At 41.7% G+C, this 22,282-nt stretch overlaps 1 protein-coding gene across 2 annotated transcripts in view; it reads left to right on the top strand.

Annotated features, from left to right (window-relative positions):
- The first annotated feature begins 473 nt into the window (after positions 1 to 473).
- fam120c (family with sequence similarity 120C) overlaps positions 474 to 22,282 on the top strand; it is a 28,479-nt gene continuing 6,670 nt past the window's right edge. Inside the window, exons 1-15 of one of the 2 annotated variants that reach the window (XM_038721815.1) lie at positions 474 to 2,010; positions 4,121 to 4,367; positions 4,559 to 4,641; positions 6,238 to 6,366; positions 8,569 to 8,671; positions 8,771 to 8,844; positions 9,263 to 9,456; positions 13,903 to 14,065; positions 14,156 to 14,239; positions 15,135 to 15,306; positions 16,739 to 16,988; positions 18,325 to 18,439; positions 19,837 to 20,046; positions 20,518 to 20,758; positions 21,379 to 21,514. In XM_038721815.1, coding sequence (XP_038577743.1) covers positions 1,495 to 2,010; positions 4,121 to 4,367; positions 4,559 to 4,641; positions 6,238 to 6,366; positions 8,569 to 8,671; positions 8,771 to 8,844; positions 9,263 to 9,456; positions 13,903 to 14,065; positions 14,156 to 14,239; positions 15,135 to 15,306; positions 16,739 to 16,988; positions 18,325 to 18,439; positions 19,837 to 20,046; positions 20,518 to 20,758; positions 21,379 to 21,514 — 2,717 coding nt within the window. In that variant the 5' untranslated portion in view covers positions 474 to 1,494. Of the gene's footprint in view, positions 2,011 to 4,120; positions 4,368 to 4,558; positions 4,642 to 6,237; positions 6,367 to 8,568; positions 8,672 to 8,770; positions 8,845 to 9,181; positions 9,457 to 13,902; positions 14,066 to 14,155; positions 14,240 to 15,134; positions 15,307 to 16,738; positions 16,989 to 18,324; positions 18,440 to 19,836; positions 20,047 to 20,517; positions 20,759 to 21,378; positions 21,515 to 22,282 lie in introns of both variants that reach the window. The other variant, XM_038721814.1, reaches the window with a different exon arrangement.

Raw genomic sequence — 22,282 nt, 5'->3', positions numbered from 1 at the left:
TCTACCTGTTACACCACTCATTTTCTATGTATTAAGTAACAACTATCGCGTGTTTGGTTTATAAATTCGCTGGTTTCCATTTAAAGTAAACACTTAAAAGTACTTCTACAAAGGCGGGGACTGTAGCTTTAGCATTGGTGGATCACAACAGGAGTCGGCTACCGTTATAATATGAATATGTACATGTTGATATGTAAGAGGGGAGATTATCAGTAGAGCATTCAGGAGGGGTAACGGCCAAATAACGGCGGTTGTACTTGAATCACTTGTGGGCCACTTGGAGAAATTCTACTCTCCAGCTTTTTTATCCTCGTTCAACCGTCGGAATCAGTATGCCGGTAGTTGTAGTTTCTTTTCGCTTCTCGCCACAGTTTTTATGGTCGGGCGTGATGCAGTAATTGGACTACATTTCCCAGCGGCCACGTGACCGCGCCTCCTCCCTTCCCTCCCCTCTGCCTTCCCTCCCACTTTACTGGGCCGCGAGGAAGTCGCAAGATGGCTGATGTCGCTTGGAAGTAATGTTCCCCTCTGCAACATGAAGCCGTGAGTGTGGAAGAAAGCGAGGGAGGCACCATCGGGCTTTTATTTTTATTTTATTTTAGTTACTTTTCTTTTATTTCGTCAAACATCCATCTCATTCCGCGTCGTGTCCACCCCGGGCTTGTCTTCGGGAGTTGACGCGTCAAATCACGCCGGGGACCCTGCCAGCAGCTAACAGCTAGCAAATGTTAGGACAGCTAGCCAGTCAGACAGGCACACAGCTTGTTAGTTTGTTTTAAATTGATATCCGTGATACCTCCGAGCCAGCAAGCTACTGCTAAACACGTGCTGAAATTTGCCTGAGGTAGCGCAGAATAAATGTCAGATATTTTAGCTGTCGGATATAAATAACGATTTTGCAAGCTGCTCGGTTTAACATCATGTCCGCGAACTGGCCATCCAGCCTGTGGGATGCTAACTAATGCGCAGTATTGCATCTGTTTCATGTGCACAAACCAGCAGGATAAATAGTTTGTAGGCATTTCTCAATAATATCATAACCTTGCTGCATTTCCGTTATTTGCTGCCAATTGCATTTTAAACCGGTTATGTTACAGCCAAATTATGGGAGCAGGAAATATGTTGAACTTTTTCGAGTTGTAGGTAGCTACACTGGCCTTGCTGGCATCTAACCAAAAATCCACAGGGATGGACACTAAACTGAGCACCCACGACCAAAACTGAGAAAGTGGCATTTTCGATATCTCGTACTAGGTAACGACAGCTGACACACTCGTACAGCGAGGCGAGGTGACTCATTTCACTAGTCTGGGTGACAGATAAGTTGATTTGCAGGGTTAACTAAACTACAGTTAGTCACTACATCGGAGACCAGTTAGCTTGCTGAAGTGCATAGCTAGCTGCTGTCTCGCCCCACATCACATTACAAACACGGCGTACAGAACGTATTCAGAGCCCGCTCCCGGCCAGACACACAGGCTCAACAACACCGTCATGGGAGTGCAGGGTTTTCAAGAGTATTTAGAGAAGCGGTGTCCCGGGGCCGCAGTCCCGGTGGACCTCCTGAAGCTTGCCCGAACCGCGGCCCGCCAGCCCCCTCACCACCATCACCCACACCACCACCCACATCACCCCGGGCCCATGCCTCCCCCGCCCCCGCCTGCCAGGATCCTAATCGACGCTGACTCCGGCCTGCAGCGCCTCTACGGCGGCTACCAGACGGACTGGGTGTGCGGGGGCGAGTGGAACGCTATGCTGGGCTACCTGGCTGCCCTGTCACAGGCGTGCCTGTACCAGGGTGGCCTGGAGCTGGTCGTGGTTTTCAACGGCACACTGGGGAAGGAGCGTTGGCCCGAGTGGGCGCGGCGAGCTCAGGGCCAGCGACAAACGGCGCAGCTGATAGTCAACCACGTCGGCAGCAAGGCCACCCCGCCTCCACGGGCATGGTTCCTGCCCCCGGCCTGCCTCAGCCACTGCGTCCGCCTCGCCATGTTCCGCTTCCGAGTGCGGGTGAGCAATGTGAAGTTGTTTTATTGTGGTCATATGGCCTGCTGTTCATTTAACACTTTCTCTGTCTTGTTGCACGCCCGTCGTAGTAGCTTACATCATGTTTTAACTCCTTCAAGTTGGTGGCAAGTGCAAGTACCAACCATAACCACTGACACAAATCAATCTGGAATAATGTTTAATATTTAATGTCATCCTTATTCAAGAGGGGTTAGAAACTGGTATTGTACAGCATGACCTAGTCTAGCCTATATATTACATAACATGAACTAAATGAACCTGGGGTATTGTTGAACAACTGCTGAGTGGATATTTATAGGTCCCCGGTGCCTGACAGAGGGACATTTGTAATTACTTGTTTTATGCATTTCAGTTGGTTGGTTGCTGATTGAGAATATTTAAATTAAAAAGTTTCTGCTTTATATTTGCTCTGATATAAAATAAAATAGGGCAAGATGGATGTACTGTATCTACCTTACTACTAATATTAGCCTTTTCTGTAGAATACAGTAAGCTGCCAAAGCAGACATCTCGGTATGGGGCAACATGATGTGTTTAGAAAAAAGATAATGTTATTCATAAGGTTATGTTAATGGGCTGCCATAAATGCAGCTAAACTGCTGATTGCCTCTCAATGTTCCCTCCTGTCGACTTGACCTAGCTGTCTTTTTTGGCCTTTGATCTACCTTCCCATCTGCTTGCATGCTAGTATTAAAAAGAACACAATGCCGTAGTGTATGAGAGGATACTTGGTAGAATAGAAAAATCCCACCCACATCACAGCACAACACATTCTGATGCTCCTTGTGCATGCAAAGCATCATTACTCACAGTTCTCATGTGTACTTGTTTTTCCTACCTGTATTCTGAGATACAGTCCTATTTCTGCAGCTTCAAGTATCTCACCTCTGCTTGAATGACACCTTTACTAAAGTCTGCTGTTTATCTCTTTAGTGTCCTACTCAGCTTTACATGTACTGCATGTTTAGTCTGTGTCTTTTTGAATGATTGCATATATTATTCTGGTTGTTGAAATTGGTTTTTAGTTTCAGTTTTATTATTGGTGAATGATACAAGAAATATTAAGCAGTTTGAACAAGTCTGTTATAAAACAATTCCCCCTATAATCAGCCTTATGCATTTGATCAGTAGTTCACTAAATAGATTTTTTAATGAATTAACTGAATGTAATTATTTAGTTTTCACACTGAGCCACACTGACGTAGGTTAACAAGATTAACATAACAATTTTGTCACAATTGTGGAGCTCTCCGTGGCATAACCATGCACCTCACCCTCTAATTGGTTTCTACATCAGTGTGCTCTGAAGCAATTTTATTACCTTGGGTCCATGTATCTGCATCACAACCAGTGAGTTGGAACTGATTGGTACAGCACACATTTTCCACAAATGTATTTTAGCAAACAAACATTGGTTTGCTTTCATGGGCCATGTAACTTAAGTATTTTGTTGGTATACAAAAGTGTCAAGTGTCAGCACCACTGGTCATCTGTGGTCTCGATCATGATTATAAAATGAGTATATTGCAAGGACTGCTGGCATGGTAGCTGGTCAGTTTCACAGATGCCAGTTGATCTTTTATTCCGTTAAGGATGTTGTTCCATGGTCTTAGTGGCTGTAAACAGAAACAGCTCCTGAAGGGCTGCAGCTAATAATAATTTACATTATGGACTGATCTGCCAGTTCTTTTCTTTATAACAACTGTCATAACAATTTCATCTTCATATTACTTGTTTTGTTCGACCAACAGTCCAAAATGCAAAATACTCAGTTTTCAATAATTTAATACAGAGAAATCCTCCCATTGGAGAAGCTGGAACTGTGTAAAGTTTGGCATTTCTGCCTAAACGAGTATCAAAATAGTTAATAATTTTCTCTTGATAAGTGAATCGACTAATCATAGAAGCTGTAAACTACTGTGCTGCTGTTATTTGAAAGATGACAATAATATCAAAATCTGACACATGACAAACGTTGTTAATGCTGACAGAATGCAAACCATTTCAAAAGGAGGTGCCATGTGTCAAACTCCTTCTTGAGTTTGTGTTTCTACGACACAGCAGACTGAGTTTGTCCACTCTGCATCTACAGGTTGTACAGACTTTGGAGGACCACCACCAGGAAGTGCTGTCTCTGTACAGGGACTTTGGATTTGCTGGCCTGATTGCTCAGGATTCAGAGTTTGCTCTCTGCAACGTACCCGCCTACTTCTCGTCGCACGCACTCAAACTGAGCTGGAACGGCAAGAACCTGACCACACATCAGTACCTGCTGTCTGAGGCCGCCAGGCAGCTCGGGCTCAAGACACAGCACCTGCCCTGCTTCGCTGCTCTGCTCGGTAACGAGAAGCACGCACTCACAAACCTCAGCCTACACATACAAATACACAAAATCAAACACGTATCCCATATTTCGCTCTTTGAAAAACACACCCCTATTTGTGAGTTGCTTTTTTGGCGCCCCTCTTTGTCTGTCTGTCGTTCTTGTTCGTTGGCACAGCAGGCATTTGAAAGAGTCTCTGTCTTGCAGGAAATCATATTCTGCCTGATGAGGACCTGGCTGCCTTCCACTGGAGTCTGCTGGGACCAGAACACCCACTAGCTTCTCTCAAGGTATCGTAAACTTCGCTAAAAGTTCACAGTCCTCTGCCATGCCAGTCTGTGGGACATGTTTTTCTTTCTAATTTCACAATAAAATCCATGTAGCAGTTTAGAGGTATGATGCTTTCCTATCAGTGTTGACTTTTATAAAGAAAGCAGGTAGAACGTAGTTTTATTTGTTACATTATAACAGGTTGTAAAGTGAAATAAAGTTTGCCTCTCCTTTCTGCTACATAGAGTGGGGAACGCTTGATTGTGTTTTTATGTGGTGCAGCAGTAACAATGTATTATCGACATCTTAAAATCATAAACTTGATAGAAATGATTGGAATGAATGAGTGAAATTTTAGTAATAGAGAGAAATCTGTCTAGAATATTAGAAAATCGCACACCAGGAAAAAAAAAAGTAATTGATCTATTTTTCTTCAGAGCATCTTAATATTTTCTAACTTGTGTCTGCAAACATGAAACATATGTGAAAAAGTCTTTCTTTTGTTAAACTGTTTAATACATGGCCTAGGCTAATGTTCACTGATTATCACTTAACTTATTACTAGTATCCTGGTTTTGAGTGTTTGAGTCATTGATCATATTTGGGCTATGGTGTTGACATGTAACATGAAAAACTCTAGTTATTCATGTCCCTATATACATGAGCACAACAGTAACCTGGTTTTTAATCATCTGCCTGCAAGTGCGTCTATATTTCTCATAATCTCCGCCGCTACGAATGTTCAGAAACCAGGATCAGCTGTTTACATGCCACAGTATCCTGGTTTCTGTCAGCATGCTCTGTGTCACACCATTCCTCCACAAGCTATTCCCTTATCCTAGCTATTCATTTACACATACATCCTTCATTTAATCTATATAATACCATAATTGAAATCAAGATCTCTTTTGCAAGAGAGATCTGAGTACAGCAGATTGAAAGAAGACAAACACAGCCAGACATAACAAAAGCATCAGACGGTCACAGACATCACTAAACAGATTTGAAGATTAAAGTTTTTATTAAATTATTTGGCCTTGTGGAGATGGTGCTGGAGAGATGTCTTAAGCGTTGGAACAAAATCTTCCATAGGTGGTGACTGTAAAGGCTGTAGCATTTAATTCATATCATATTCAAACTCACCAAATCTAAAGTCCCCTGTCTGTATGTGGACACCGGGTTGTGTGTTACTGCTTAACAATGAAACCAGAACCTCTTTTGTAGCTGGTACTTTGCCTTGCTTGAACGCTACAATTAGAACATCAAGCCAAATGAAATTGTCAGTTCTGATCTCCATGAATATTTTAATTTGGAGTTTTGATCCATCCCTATGAAATGGAAACCAAACCTTTTGAATAATACAAATTGAAATAAGCTTGTCTTGTTTAAAGGTCTTATTTTAACAATAAAATCAAACATATTTGGTTATAAGTCAAAATATAGCAACTGTAACTAGATTACCACCAAACCGCCTTTTAAACTGTGGTCTAATTCAACAGCAATCTAATAACATAGCTACACAAGAACTAGTTATATGTTTTAGTTTACATTCCATAAAATAAAAAGATAAAAAATGGGATATGTGGATTTAAACCTCTGTGCTGTTGCTGTCTCAGGTGCGAGCCCATCAGTTGGTGCTGCCGCCCTGCGAGGTGGTGATCAAGGCCGTCTCGGAGTACGTCTCCTCCATCAAAGACCTGGGAAACCTCGACGTCATCGCCAGAGATGTCTTCAAACAGTCACAGGTAGGTTGTGTGTGCGCACTGTCCTGATTTTGGCAACCTCTTAATATTAGGTTAAAGGAAATTGACTAAAACAGATTTACATGTTGCATCTCAAAATGTGAAACGAAAGTTGTATGACATGCTTTTAACTTAATTTCTGACCGTTCATACTGGACTGCTGTTGGTGGTTAAATAGGTCATCACTGTTGACACAAGACCTGAGTCAGCATCGCCACTTCCTCACACATCAGTACCACACTTTATATAAGTCCATGTGCAAAACAGGATTATCTAGTTTCAGTTCATCAGATGAAGCTGCTTTAACATTTACAGTGTTGATTTACATATAAAAGACAATTTAGCAAATGTATATGAGTATAATATTATACGTCTTGGGTGTTCCGAACACAAGTGGACATCTCCAAGTACAGGTGTGAACTGGGATCGGACGCATTGTGATCTGATCTCTCAGAACACATGGATGCATTTATTAGCAGTGTGTATGCGAATTGAAAGACCACCTACTCAACTGATCATTTTTGCGTTAGCGGAACTCATTCGCTCCCCAGCAGCATCATAAAAGTGCAAAATAACACAAGGAAGCCACGGCAACATGCAGAACAGACTCTCGTGGATGGCGTAAGCTATTAAAGCTTTATTTAAGCTTTAAAGCTAAGAGGACCGCAAGAGGGTGGGGAGGTGATGGAGCAGTGGATAAGATGCATGCCTTTTTTTGTGAGAGACCCGGGTTCAACTCCCCACTGTGACTCGTCCACCAATGTGTCCCTGAGCAAGACACTTACCCCCAATTGTAAGTTGCTTTGGATAAAAGCGTCAGCTAAATGAATAAATGTAAATGTAAGAGGCTGACTGCACTAACTAGCTAATGGCAATGCAATTAGCAGTTACTTAAGCAACAAGTCAGACAGTCTGTCCATCAGGAAACTCTAAACTGTAAATCACAGAGAGTTGAGGTAAAGCAGCCGGAGGACATCAGTAGGAAAACCAGTAAATAGTTTTGTACAGTAATCAGTGAAGCCATTTGGTCTTTTCAAATGGAAATTATGTTCAGGTTTATTTGCATAATAATTAGCAATTTAACAATGAAGTCAGTCACAGTAATTCTACTTTTTTGTTTATCCAACTTCAACTAAATAAATCACTTTTTTAGCTATGTACTGTGTTGCACATGATTAATAAGCAGGTTGTACTGGCCCCTATCTCAAAATAAGAAATAGCTGTGTGATCAAAACGTTTTACATGTGACTTGATGTATGGCAGATAAATGTTTAAGCAAAGTACTCGGGGCTCCCCTCTGTCTTGAAAATGTTGCCTCAAGTGTTGCATTTCTCTCTCTTCTCTGTTTAGTTTAGTGGAGCTGCACTGCCATGTTCATTGAGTCCAGTAAACAACTGAGTTACAGCAGTATGTACTTATATTCCATCACTTGCAGACGCCAGATGTAGAGACATTTGTTAGATTTGGACCTTAAAGGATATGTTTGTTTTTGTTCTGTATTTGTCTCATCATCAGCAAATCACATGAAAAGACCAAAACCGACAATGAATGTATCCCTCAAGTATTGTCTGTGGATCCAAAGCTGGATATATCTTTTTCCTCTGTGCCATTGATCTCCATTATACAGTGGCACGTTTTGTTAATTTTGAGTCAATCCCATATACATCGTCTTACTGCTAGAAATTCTCACTGGAGCGCCAAATATATATCAGTACACCCCTGAAAGTAGTCGATAACAAATGCACTATTTACTCCTGTTTGAGTAACAGTTGCTAAAAACTATAGTGGCCAGCTGTTTTAGGAAATTATTTAGCCTTTAAAGTTTTCAGTAGGAACAAATGTGTTTGACGAAGAGCCACAGACGGAAGGGAAGTCAGAAAGTATTGTGAGCCTTTGTCAATAAATTAAAAAAAATATTTCCATGCTTATCCTTTAAGAAATTCAGGTATTTTACTAATTTGGATCCAGATCTAAAATGAAGCCGGTTATTAAAACTCAACCCCGCTGATCCTGTAGTTATTAATTTGGACCTAAGCTGAGTTGACCCGTGTTAACGCAAGGTCAGTTTGGAAAAACTCGTGTTGACAAATTAACTTGCGTGTTATCCAGGTCCTTGCTTTGGTCCAAAGGGGAATTAGTCTGCAACAGATGTGTAATGATCCCAGCATGATACGTAGTCAACATATTGCTTTGTTTCCTTTACAGTCCCGTATGGAGGACAAGGTGGAGCGATTCAAGAAAGCTGTGGAGTATTTCTCAGCTGCCTCCAAACCTCGCTCGCCCAACATGGGGCCCTCCTCTTTCATCTGTGAGTAGTAAACTGTTCAGGAAACACAACCAATACTCTAAACCATTATGTAATTTTATTTTTTTTACATCGCTGTTCCTTTTGTCTCTCCATGCTTAGTACCTGGGTATGGGCCCAATCCATTTGGGGGACCACCTGGCCACATGGGACCGATGCAGCTTGGAAAGAATCAGGTAGATTCCTTATCTTGTTAATCCTTTGTCCTCTTTGATGTGTGTGTAATTCGTCCTCTGCTCTACATGAATCTACATGTAGCAGATTGGATTAAGTTTCTATTGTTTTTTTTTGCTCTTTGAAATCCCTATGTGGCATGTGCTCATTTAGGGGGGGAAAATGGCTAAGGGAGGAGGGTGCAGTCTTTTCCATCGCAAATCCTCCCACCAGCCTTGATTAGATTCTTCCAGTTTGATCTGGAATAAAATAGGACAATAGTAGTTCCTGTCCCTGAGACATATTCTCCCCTTTCCTCCCCCCTCACTCTCCTGTGCCCCCCACCTTGTCCAATCCCAGTTCCCTCCTCCCCAGGTTCCCGGGTTAAAGCCACCTTATCAAAATGCTCCATACGGACCTGGTTCCACCCCTCCGTTTCAGAACCCACCGCTGCCTTCCCAAGACTGCAACGATTCACTGACGAGCAAGATGGGCTTCACTGATTGGTCGGCTCCATATGATTCCACTCAGGGGGGAAGTCGATTACCCAATCATCACACCAGCACCCAGTCTGGTCCCTCTCCGTCTCCTTCCTCGTCATCAGATGGAGATGAACCCAACGACAGCAACGCAAAGTAAGACAGAGAGAAAGTAAAGTTGTGTTTACACTTTCCAGGTTTTAGCAAACGGTTAGCTCCCTAATTATATTTAAGTGAAAAGGGCATTTTGGCATTTTAGGTGGAGCAAAGCATTTTACATAACACATGTTTTGACTAATCCCAAGGAGAGCTTAGCTTTCATTGTATGTTGGTTACACTTTACAACAAAAAAGCACTTAAGGATATGTGGCAATTGGCTCTTTTGTCAATTTATTAATTAAGTCCAATATAATTCTGGGAAGAAGTGACTTTTATGCAAATTCCTGTCAGAATGGCAGCATGTTGGTGTGGTTTTAATTCTGTGGCCTACTTTGTTAACACAACAGAAAGCTTGCTGGAATTTGAGAGACAAGTTCCTGTCAGAGAGGCAATTTAACATGTTAGTCTCATCAGTGTTTCCCCTAGGATGGAGTTGTAGCAGCGGAGGTGAAGCAAAACATTTTTAGTGCGCGTAGTGCGCAGTATATCTGAATATAAAAACCCCAACACAACATGTCTCAGCAGCATTGCTCTTGTGTAAACATGCGATGCAAATTAGAATAGCTTAAAATTTCAGTGTTTTCCCATAGTTTAATGTGAGCTTTAGATGAATGTGTTGGTGTTGGTCGTAGTAGTCATGGTCAGGAGGGTGGGGAGGTTTTGGGGACCTCCCCCAAGAAAATTTTACGTTTTGCAATGAAAAATATGTAACTTCACATCATCATGGGCCATTATTTTCACCATATCTCTGAACAAATAGTTGGAAAAGCTAGAGCAGATAATAAATAAACACCCCAAAATCAGTCTACTGGGAAGGAACTACAATCATTAGATTTGGGGAAAGTAATTTGGTTGGTTATGATGCTCTCCACTGTGATTATACATTTCTGGCACAGCATGTTTTGGGCATCACCCCCTAAGCCTTAATGGCAGGAAAACCCTGTTAATGACGTCAGAGTCATTATAGATATGATTGTTCATGTTTGCCTTTTGTGTCTTCAGTTTACAGCTTTAGACATTTATCTGTGAAGACATTTATATAAAAAATTAGGCAACATGAGAAACCACCTCCCTTCTCAGGTGCATTGTATATGTACATTAAAATCCAAAAAGCAACGTCTCCTCATTAGCTTAAAAGGACTAGTTTGCATCACTAATTTGCTTTACTAACCTCAGCTCCTCCAGTCACCAGCGTCCTCTCTTTTCCTAACAATTACATTTTCAGACTCATCTGAAAACTGAAAAATAATTTAGGATACCTGTCTGTAGGCTACAGGACAGAGCTGTAGGCTATACCAGTTTAGTCTAAGTTTGTACATGATGATCTCAACATTGGACTGGTAGGTAGCAATAAAATACAGCTACCAGTTACTTTCTATAAATTGAGCTAATGTTAAGTTAAATAGGAGCCAAAAGACGCGGCCTGCTGTATAAGCTTTCTGGCTCATCAGCATTTGGGAAAACAACAGGCAGACTTTTCTTGGTCTTTAGAACACACCATTACCGACACCGTACATTTACTGCCAGAATATTTCCCTCCACTCACGTTCACTGTCACTTTCTGCCGCTATGACAATCAAACACTCCCGATTCAGAGTTGCGCTGCCGTTATAGCACCGCCTGTCGCGTAGATGTTCTGTGAAGTACGAGGAGAGGAAGCAGGCAAAGCGATGAGTGTTACCGTGCTCGCACAGTGTGAGTGAAAATTAGTAGCGCATTGATATAAAAATGAGTGTCGGAAATTTTAGTAGCGGCGGTCACAATTGCGCGAAGGGGAAACACTGCTCATGTCTGGGGAAAAAATCATGTAAAAGTCACCTAGTAACATTTCTCTCTCTAAATAAAAAAAGTCTAAATTGAATTTGAACATTAATGTCAAGACTGCAGCAGCACGAAGTGAAAGACAAAGAGAGAAAGAGATTCAATTTTCATCTTGTTTGAGCTGCAGTGATTTTCAACAAAGAATTAATCAGCAACAACTTTAATAAACCAATTTGATATTTTTTCAAAGAAAAGAGTGCCTAAATTCTCTAGTTCCAGCTTCTCAAATTTAAATATTTGCTGCTTTCGTTCGTCTTCTAAAATTGGAAACTTTATATCTTTGGGGTTTGGATTGATTAATTGAGAAAAGAATTAGCAGATAAATGGATAATGTTTGTTGCTGCCGTAGTCTCCTTTGCCTTAAGAGCGCTATGATACATTTTATATCTTAATTTTTAACTATTATGCACCAAGAAAATCAGGTTCTTAAAATATATGTTGTTCGTTAGATTCTTACATCAGATGAGTCTAAATAAATGAACATCCAGCAAAATGCATTACATACAGACTAATAGGAATTAAACGAGTCTCAGTCCCATTTTAATCCCATTCTATGCTTATGCACATTCTGACTTCATACAGTACTCAGCAATGTTTTTTTATAAATGATGACATTAATGGATTCACTTGTGAGAAGTGTTTGAGTGTCCCTTGTACCCAAAATGGTTTTTAATTAATTTAATTAATTAAAATGAATTAATTTTGAATGACAAAATAAGTTTAAAAATCCATCACTGATTCTCAGCCTGTGAGAGAACAGAAACACTCATCTTCCTTCATATCATTACAGTTCTTTTCCTTTAAGTCACCGTTGTCCTCCAGCATGTGCATCTGTTTTCTCTCGCACGCCAGTAGTCACATATCGTGTGTGCAGGCGTTGATCCATAACAGTCCTAACATGTCTGAATAAAGCTGTAAGGGAAGATTTATGATTTATGTGTCTGACAAAAAGCCATACCTTTATAACAGATAATTGAAGCTAGCACATTATTTCATCTCTGAAAAGGATTAGAAAGTGCTCTGCCTTCCAAATCAATATCAGGTCTTGCTTTACCAACATATTAATCCACTCTCACTGAGACCGGTATAAAGGCAAACAAGGCAGAGCAAGCAAAGTGTAGCTGAACTGCAGATGGCAAATCAACACAAGTCATACATCTACTGGACACTGCCTCTTTGTATATAGCAACACGACCGTGAGTGTTCCTGTAACAACTCCAACAGAGTGATTCGTCTTCTCTGTAGCAGATCTTGTCAACTTCAGTCGTTTTCTCCAGTTAGACTTTCATTCATACCATGTTAATAATTTAAACTTAGAAAATCAGTATTTGAAAGAAATAAGGTGTGCAAAATGTAGGAGCGACTCCTGTTGTTTTTTTTGTCTGATTAATTTTTAATTTTAGGAATTTAAGTATCGGATGTGACCAATATTTAAAGACTTTATCATGACACCCCTTAAACCGTGCGTCCATAGCAGCTCTATATCACATTCACTTTTATATCACATGTTGACTGACTGACCTCTTCACCCCATTTACACCTGGTAATGTAATCTATGTCTGGACACGTTACCTGGATAGGGAAAAACACATGTTAATGTAAATGCCTAAAGATATTTGTACATCAAGCGAGAAGGCTGAAAGAGATGCGCCTCTAGTGACTGATTATGAGTGTACTCTGTGCCTTGAAAGTGCAGAAATATGCAATTATACAACAGAACTGCATGAAAAATGAAAGCTATACGGGTGAGAAATAAATGAGATACAGTAAGAAATAATATTGTGCTGCTGGTGCAGCTGATCTGCTGTTAGCAAGGCATGTAATTTATCTAGTGACAGAGTAGCTGACAATATAAAGTTAATAAAGTTTCCCCTAACTCAACAAGTCACAAAACTATGTGCTTGTTTTTTATTTTTAAGGGAGCCTGGGGCAGATTTGCTTCCACCTCAAATTACAGATGTGGAGATCCGATCTAAATAAGGATAACCAGAACGCATGAAAAATACCAGACGCAAACAAAAAGACAGGATTGGATTGTTTATTATCCGGGTAAAGATCACATGTTAATACAAGGTGTAAATAGGGTGTTTGTCAACAAGCTTAATCTGTAAAGGATCCCAGCTACCGATTAGCGATTCGGGGATTACAGCTACTGAGGAGGAGGATGGAGCTGCAGGGATTACAATCTACACATGTTCTTTTTTTTGTTGTTGTTGTTTTTATCTCTTCACATGTTTTGTTGACCCGTTAATCGACAAGTCTCAAAATAGCCTTAAGGGGCTTTACAATACAACACACTCATGTTTAGACTCATTGTCCAAGAGGACTGGTAGGTGAAAAAATGTGTTATGGTGTTATGTAGGGCTGCCCCTGAATAGCTGAAGCGTGGTTTTGTGGCACTGTTTATATGCACATAAAACCGCATGTGGTAGTGTATGTGTCAAACTCTGATACAGACAACACAAGACAGAAGCAGCCCGTAAAACTAACTCTCAGCGTATTTTTTTTTTTCGATTCGATTTTCGAAGTGTTTTGCTGCAGTATCTTCAGCTCTGCGTTAAACTCACACACACACGATGACTATCAGGATGAGTAAACACTCCCATGAACACTTTCTTTCAGCCATTTGACGGACAAGCCCTCTCGGTGGGAAGATCCTGCTGGAAGAGGGGGCTCGGCCTCTGGAGACGGTTCCCAAGGCAACGGGAGCGGGTCACACATTCCCTCACTGTTGTCTATGGCGACGCGGAGTCACATGGACATAACCACGCCCCCTCTGCCTCAGGTGCCGTATTGAACACACATCTTCAAACCAAATGACACAGCACAGTTGTAGAGTTGGGTTGGAAAGTTGCAGTTTGTTTTTTCGTTTTAGGTTAGCGCTGAGGTTCTTCGTGTAGCCGAGCACAGGCACCGAAGAGGGCTGATGTACCCCCAGATTTTCCACATATTGACCAAGGTAAACGGTTTTCCTCAGTTAGATGACATTAATGTTTTACTTTTGTCTGCCTTTGTCTCTGCAAGCATGTATTCTTTCTCTGCAAGGCCCTCAAGGCACCTAATTAAAGAAGGCTTATAAAAATGGCAAAGGAGGAGGTGATATATCAATCTTGGCAGGGCTCCAGACTAACTTTTTTCACCTCCCCGGAACCGTCCTGAAAAACAATTTGAACCGTCCTGAAGTTAGTGTAAGCGCCCCAAAAACAAAATGTTGTTTCTTTACTTTATTATCCTATTGTTAATAAATGATGATAAATTGATAAAATAAATCATATTTATTTTGCTCGATTCAAACAAGAAGACTTAAAAACAAAACTGAAAAGTTATCTGTTGGGGTACCTTTTTACCTCGATGATGAATGATTTAATTGGTTAATTGGTTTTCTGTTCATGTTCAAAACTTTCTGCACATTCAGAATCTCTCCCACATATCTGTGTTCTCTGAGATGTCCAGAAAAACTCGTAATATAATGAAATTAACAGCATTATTTAATGAGATTTTATAATATTTTTTAAAAATCTACCTGACCTATACTTTGCTGTGCTCCCATTCAGACTGTACTAAATGAGACAAGTGCACTGCACTTCATCGGAGGTACAAACTGGAACCGGAACCTAATACTTGTGATCAGGCAGAAATCTCAACACAAATCCACATGTTAACTTCTGCAGCTCCAATGCAGTAATAATTAAACACGCACACAATCCCTTGCGTCCCAGAGAATGTTTCTCTTCGTCCCAAACACATTTCTGTTGTCCCCAGGACGCCATTAGTCTCGAGCCCTGGCTCTTGGTCCTCCCTGTAATATCTCTCCCTGTTCCCTTTCTTCTCCCTCTACCCACCGCACCCCTCAGGGAGAGATGAAGATGCCAGTGTGTATAGAGGACGAGTGTAACTCTGAGCTCCCGCCTGCCTCTCTGCTGTTCCGTGCTGCCAGACAGTATGCCTACGGCGTCCTCTTCAGTCTGGCTGAAACACACCGCCGCCTGGAGAGACTCGCTCTCCGCAAGAGGGCTCCCCTGGAAGGTAGGTCCTGGGGAGCGAATGGTAGACAGATGGACTGCACATACACTCATGTATTCTTAGATTTCTACCTGGGAATTGAGCCAAAGGTTTAAGTTTTCCACAGATGGATTTGTTTCTTTGAATTGATGATTTCTGAGAAAACTAACTATAGATGTTAGGGGTGGATGAGAATATCTTGGAATCAGACTGGTCTTTTACAACTGCCTTTACTATCTGAGCTCTGAAATAATGTCCTCTCGGTAGCCAATTAACTTAGATAGGTGTCTTTTTGGTTGTGTTTATATGTAGTATAATGTGTGATGGTTAGCTAATTAGTCATTACTAATCAGGAAAACATTTGGTGATTTTGTCATGTTACCCTTGAATGTTAATTATTGTAACCTGAATTAAGTTCATTGACAGAGATACAGAGTCTGGTGGTGGTGAGTTTGTGCTTGTGGGAAAGGGAGTGTATAATATATTTCTTGTATTTGTAGGTAAGGTGAAGAATAGACATCAGTAATAATGTTAAAAATGACAAAATATAATATGACCACGACCACCTTCCTTTCCAAGTGGATGCACCAGTTTGAAGTGTCGACTCTGAAAACCGGAGATTTGCGGAAATGGAGATCCATATATCAGAATATCATATTATTATACAGTGTCTTGGAGCTTTAACACCTCCACCGTGCCTCTCTTGGTGTGTCTCCCTTTTGTTGAGCCAGGCCATTACAGTGGTACATGCTTAATTTTTTCAGTTGGTCTCTTACTGGGTCACCACAGCAGTGAAATCATATGTCCTCGCTTGCCCTTATGTTTTTTCTCTGTTCCCTTCAAGAATGAGATTTGTTTTTGTAATGGGTTACATATCTGCTGACTTATCAGACAAGGGAAGGGGAGGAAAAAAGTTTGATGCTTTGATGCTACCCTGAAGGCTTTTCCCATGGAGGACATTATGACTTGCCAAAGAAGTGTAAATAATACCGTTAATTACTTACTAGCGTGGCTCTCTGATATATCTAAATGTAATAGAGCCATATTTATTGGTTACACTGGTGCTTTTCCTGAAATGAAAACAAAAAATATCTGCTGTGAGAAAACTGTGTTCTCTAAAAGTTCCCTCAACCGTGGGAATTAAATCACTGCTAATAGATACACACTCTCTCTCTCTCTCTCTCTCTCTCTCTCTCTCTCTCTCTCTCTCTCTCTCTCTCTCTCTCTCTCTCTCTCTCTCTCTCTCTCTCTCTCTTATATATTTATTTATATATATATATATAACAGCCCATATTTGAGAGACACACTGAACCCCTACCTGCACTTTTACCGTTAGCAGCTTTGGAGGAGTGAGTGCGCTAATATACCAGCCTGCTCCAAAGCCTGTCACTGAAAACCCTGTCATTGTCTCTACTGAGTTGTTTTTATATAAACTTCTCTTGCCTCTGTGTTACAGTTCCTCCAGTGATTGTCAAAGAGTGGAGCAGCGGTAAAGCCAAGTCAGCCCTGACTCCGGAGCTGGTTCCGGCCCTGTGTTTCCGGGAGTGGACCTGTCCCAACCTGCGGCGGCTGTGGTTGGGTCGTGCCAGCGAGGACCGCTCCAGGAGAACCAGGGCCTTCCTGGCCTGTCTACGCTCTGACTGCCCAGCCCTCCTCAACCCAGCACAGGTCCCACAGCATCTGCTGCTTATGTGCTGCGTGCTCAGGTATGACGGTGCTCTACACCACTCCTGGTTGTAGTTTAGTTAACAAAAATCTGTGTGTGTGTGTGTTGCCCTTAATGCAGTGTGATGAGCAGCCCAGTGAGAGTCAGGCACCGAGTGTGTATATTTCAACATTTCTGCTCAGATATTTTCACTGTGCACGACTGCTGAAATGATTAGTCAATAAGTCACTTAATTTGTACTAACTAATAGGGTGGTGATGGCGCAATGGATAAGACACATGCCTTTGGTGTGACAGACCCGGGTTCAATTCCCCACTGTGACCCATCCACCATTGTGTCCTTGAGCAAAACACTTCACCCCTAGTTGCTCCAGAGGTGTGTGACATGACCTCTGACATGTATAGCAAGTCGCTTTGGATAAAAGCATCAGCTAAAAGAATAAATGTAATGACTCATTGATCAAGATTTTGGTGTTGTATAAGTGGAGGTTTAAAGCTGCTGGATGTTCTTATAAAAATCTCTTAGTCTGTTTGTTGATCTGCAAAAGTCGCCAAATTTTATAATTGATTAATTGTGGCAAAGAAGAATTAACTGGCAAAGAACAGGTGGAACCATTAACATGTAAAGGTAACTACACCATCAAACTCTGCTAGACCGTCTCTCCCACTATTAAAAGATGCAACAGAGGAGCGAGGGCGCAACAGCTGAAGGAGACTTTGTCGATGCGTAGTGTGTGGAGTGGATACTTAAGGCTTACTAACTGACCACCACTCAGTTGAAGCAAGGACAATGAGGTAGAGCTGGTAGTCAGAGTAAACCAGCTATGAGAAGATACTCTCCTATCTCTGTGACAGATAGGAGGTGGGACCATTCTGAGAGAGTCACTGTGTGCTTACCTGTGTTGTAGCGGAGCTAGCGGTTCTACTACGAGAGGCTCTACGCTGTGTGTAGGGGAGTGTCCGTACACAGCCATGTCCCTGCTGTTTATCACAGTTCACGTTTCTGCTCATCAGCCATAAAGATCTTTTTTATCTGTGAATAAAGCAGTGGGCGCATGTGTTTTGTTCACTGCCACTGCAGAGGAATAATTCTCCTTCATGTACATGTCGTTTTTCTGTTGGCACACATCAGTCTTGCTGATCAGTCTTGCTGATGAGTGCCAACAGAAAAACGACGCAACAAACATCTATGTCTGAGAGGAACAGGCTGCTGCTACAGTTAACTAGTGTTCTGCTTTTTTTGTTCTGTCTGCTGTCATGCACAATTCTCAATCCTATGTATAAGAGCCTTGTAATTTAACTGCACGTGGAGTGCATCAGTACAGTGTAGTTCTGTGTTCCTGCTCTGAAGTGAGCTTTGTTTTCCTTCTCTGTCAGGTATATGATGCAGTGGCCCGGGGGAAGGATCCTCCAGAGACATGAGCTAGATGCCTTTCTGGCTCAGGCTGTTTCCAGCCAGCTCTACGAACCCGACCAGCTGCAGGAGCTCAAGGTAAGACCCCACTCCTCAAGGTGTGTTCAGACCAAACGCAGAGTGAATATGTTGCTGGAATTTCTTTTGAACATTTCGCAACCCGCGAATATTTGCCCTTGACAGCCAATGGGAGTACTGTGGAAGGCAACAAAACTAGTACGAACTTGGGTAAGTAAAGTACAAGCGATAGCTGGACTCAAGTAACATATTTTCTATATAGTCTTACGGTTTTGCTCACTTTTCTCCTAGGCCTCTTTTTTTGTTCAGTCCTCCGTACAGTAAAGACGTTGAATCGTAGAGCTCTGGGTGCCCACAAATGTTTCTCGTTGATGTCAGGAGAGTCTTAACGCTGATAGGAAATTAAAAATGATCAGCTCGTGCAGATACGTATTTGTGTCTGTTTGCATCTTTGCATTGACTTTGTATGTAACATGCTGCTTGAAAAATTTGCACACTTATGGCCTGAACACACGACAGACGTTTTATAGAGGAGACATGCCACTCAATCACATCCTCAATACAACTCTATGGAGAAAGCCCGTAACGGCAAGGATGACAGTTATCCCGTCCCTCCCGCTAGAAAGCCAATCGTCTTCTTTTAACAGCCAAAGCGGGAATCATATTTCAGCCAATTGTGTGGTTCCACTGACGTAAGGGTCTGTTTTACTTCGACTGCGCATGTGTGGTAGTAGTGACGCATGCGTAGTAGAAATTCAACCGGTCGGGGAAAAACGCTTTTTAAACATTATTTTGGGGCAAAGTTGTCAAACTTTTTCAGCAATTTTTTTTTTTTTTATTAGATTTTACTGCTGATTCTAGTCATGAAGTTTTTATGTCCTGGTGACAAGTAAAAGTGCAGTTCTGGCTCTCTCCCCATTCAGATAGGAGCCTGGTCTTGAGGGTCCGAAATAGCTGCCCAGAGGTGTTGCCAAGATGCTGCAGTGGCATGACTTGCCCATAAGGACTTTTCACACGATCACTCCCTTATTGTTGGATAATCATAAATCAGGGTTTTACCTGATGATTCTGCACACAAGTCTCATGTTTGTATTGTAATTTTTAAATTTAACATTTTTTTGCTCTTGTTTAAATCCCTTTGTGCAGTTTTGAGTTTATAATTTAGTTGCACAACTAATGCATCCTCAAACACTGTGTGCTGGTGGATGTACTAATCTTACTACACTCGAAAATGAATGACACTTGAAAATGAATGTAAGTAGTTTTGGTGTTACAAGCAAATTTTATTTTGGTAGTGTCTCCCTTGAGACAAGATGTAATGCGTACGCCCACATACCATGTGTACAAAACCTCATGATTCACAACTCTTCTGCACTCACTTCCTCTAGCATTTCTACTATTCGTCTCTGTGTTACTTATAAAATGCTGTCATGTTACGTTTGTGTGTTTGCCGTTAGGTGGAGAAGGTGGATGCCCGAGGTGTGCAGCTTGCTTCCCTCTTTATGGCCGGCGTTGACACAGCGCTGTTCATCAATGATGTGTGCGGCCAGCCGTTACCATGGGAACACTGCTGCCCCTGGGGTTTCTTTGACGGCAAACTGTTCCAGAGCAAACTGGCCCGGGCCGCCCGCGACCGGGCAGCCCTGCTAGACATGTGTGAAGGGCAGGTACGAACACAGTTCTTTTGTCCCGATCAAAGTCCTATAATATTGGGTATCTGCCAGTACAGGTCATTCAAGTCTGTTTCGGACACATTAAAACAACAGCTATAGCCTCCTAAATTCACCCTTTTTCTCGAGCTTCTTGATCCAAACACTGAAGGTCCCAATTAGAGGCCATAAAGTTCATAAGCTCAAATTACTGATATGAAATTTATGAAAGATTAAATTGGAGAATACGACTCCTGAAATGGACTTGATGTGATCCACTCGAGAGCATAGGAATCTCGCTGTTGGAGTTGTTTGAACTAAAGAAACACTAGCACTGTAGTTTAGTAAAGGATTGAATTTTGATCAGCTTCATTTTATCTTCTCTACTATTCCGTGTCCCCACTCAGACATTCCCGGGCTGTGTGGTGTTTTCACATCAATAACTCTGTACCTGGATGGCTCAGTCTCAGTTTTCTTTCTGCTCTGCAGGAGGAGCTGGTGTCCAAGGTCGAGAAGATGCGTCAGGCAATCCTCGAAGGCATCAACCTGTCCCGCCCTCCTCCTCCTCCCCCTCCACTTCCACCTCCTGCCTTCCTCCCCCCCACCATGATGCCCCCTTTCTACCCCATGCCTCCACTCTACCCACCTCGCCCCATGGGCGGCATGCCACCTCATCATCACCCACATCATCCACATCACCCAGCCCAGCACAGACCCAGAGCCTTCCCAGGTACAGAGATGCTTTCTTTTTACCGGTTGGTTTTTAAGCATACTTTGACCTTCAAATGGATGTAGATTTCCCCTTCACTTCATCCTAATTCCATACTACACACCCTTCTAGGCAGCTTTGAGGTTTGTGTTCACAGTGGAGACGTAAGAAAATGGAGCATACCGAAAACAATCAATATGCATTATGCTGTTGATGTACACTATTGTCCCACAATGCAATGCATAAATGGAGGAGCAGCTGACAACTGGAAAAAAATGACTGTGGATGGTGATGAAACACAAAGAAAACAAAAAATAACTATTTGACTTTACATGGGAAGGCAAGTTTTATTTGTATAGCTCCTTTCAACAAAAAGGAAATTCAAAGGTATAATTTGCGCTACGGTGCTCTGCAATCAAATACGATTTTAAATAAGCCTGGTATAAAAAAAAATGAAAATCAATATGTGGGCATCAGCGTTGATATTGTGGCGGGCCGCCACAAATAAATGAACATATGGGAAACACTGTGATACTGTATAGAGGTATTGTGTAGTATGGAATTGGGGCACAGCTATAGTTTCCTTCTTGAGACTATAAAAAGAAAGGTCTCATTGGTCACTTCTGTTCTCCTTTCTTCAGGCATTCAGTCCATCCCCCCTCAGGGAGGAAAACTGGAGATAGCGGGCATGGTTGTTGGCCAGTGGGCTGGGAACAAACCAATCCGTGGGAGAGGGGGTTTCAACATGCAGGTGGTGTCAGTGGGAGCAGGAAGAGGGTGAGTAAGATGATGCTGTTTTTATCAAAAATGAGCTTTTTGTCTATGAAACCACCACTTTACAAAGTTGTAACAACATTGCATATGTTGTCATTATGATGACCATGGTTTAGTTGTTGATATTCAAAATATTGACACATTATTTAGTTATAGGGCTTTTGCATTGCATTTTTGTATGGGTAGGAATCTTTGGATGAATAGAAATGGGACTACTATTTCTACCACTCCAGTAAACTGTGTGCCAAACCGTTCACTTCTGTCCTTATTCCACTGAAGGGTAATATGAAACATGTCTGGCAGTTAACCTAACTGGGCCTGATTAAACTCACTACATGCCTACCAAAAAAGAAAAAACAGAGGAAAGTGTGTGAAAGGATACAGCTTTTGTATTTAAAAATTAAGCTGCATCAAATTTGGAAGCATCTTACACTACGTGTGTTGTTATAGTTTTGTCTCCACCGGCGTGGAATACACTGGTGGAACTTTAGTACTGTGAAAAGCTGGCGTCATCCAGAACTGACGAGACTGTTGACAGTTCTTTTCTTCAGAGTTTTTGCAAAGTACACTACCCAGGTGCTGCTGTGTCCTCGCGAGAGTTCCACTTTATTTGTTCTGTCAACATTACAGAAATCTATGTTTGCCATTCGTCAGTCGATTCAGAATTGTAGATGAGAAGAAGATGAGAATCACGTCTACAATTTTTATGTATTGGAAAAAATAAATTCCTACATTTAGGAGATGACTTTAGAATAGGTTGTCACAATGGAA

This window comes from Micropterus salmoides, unplaced genomic scaffold (genome assembly GCF_014851395.1).
Source record: "Micropterus salmoides isolate LMB-PRFRI ecotype aquatic unplaced genomic scaffold, ASM1485139v1 Ms_hic_scaffold_16, whole genome shotgun sequence".
Classification (NCBI taxonomy): Eukaryota; Metazoa; Chordata; class Actinopteri; order Centrarchiformes; family Centrarchidae; genus Micropterus; species Micropterus salmoides.
The sequence above is the reverse complement of the archived record's forward strand: the minus strand, read 5'-3'. Positions and strand labels throughout refer to the sequence as shown.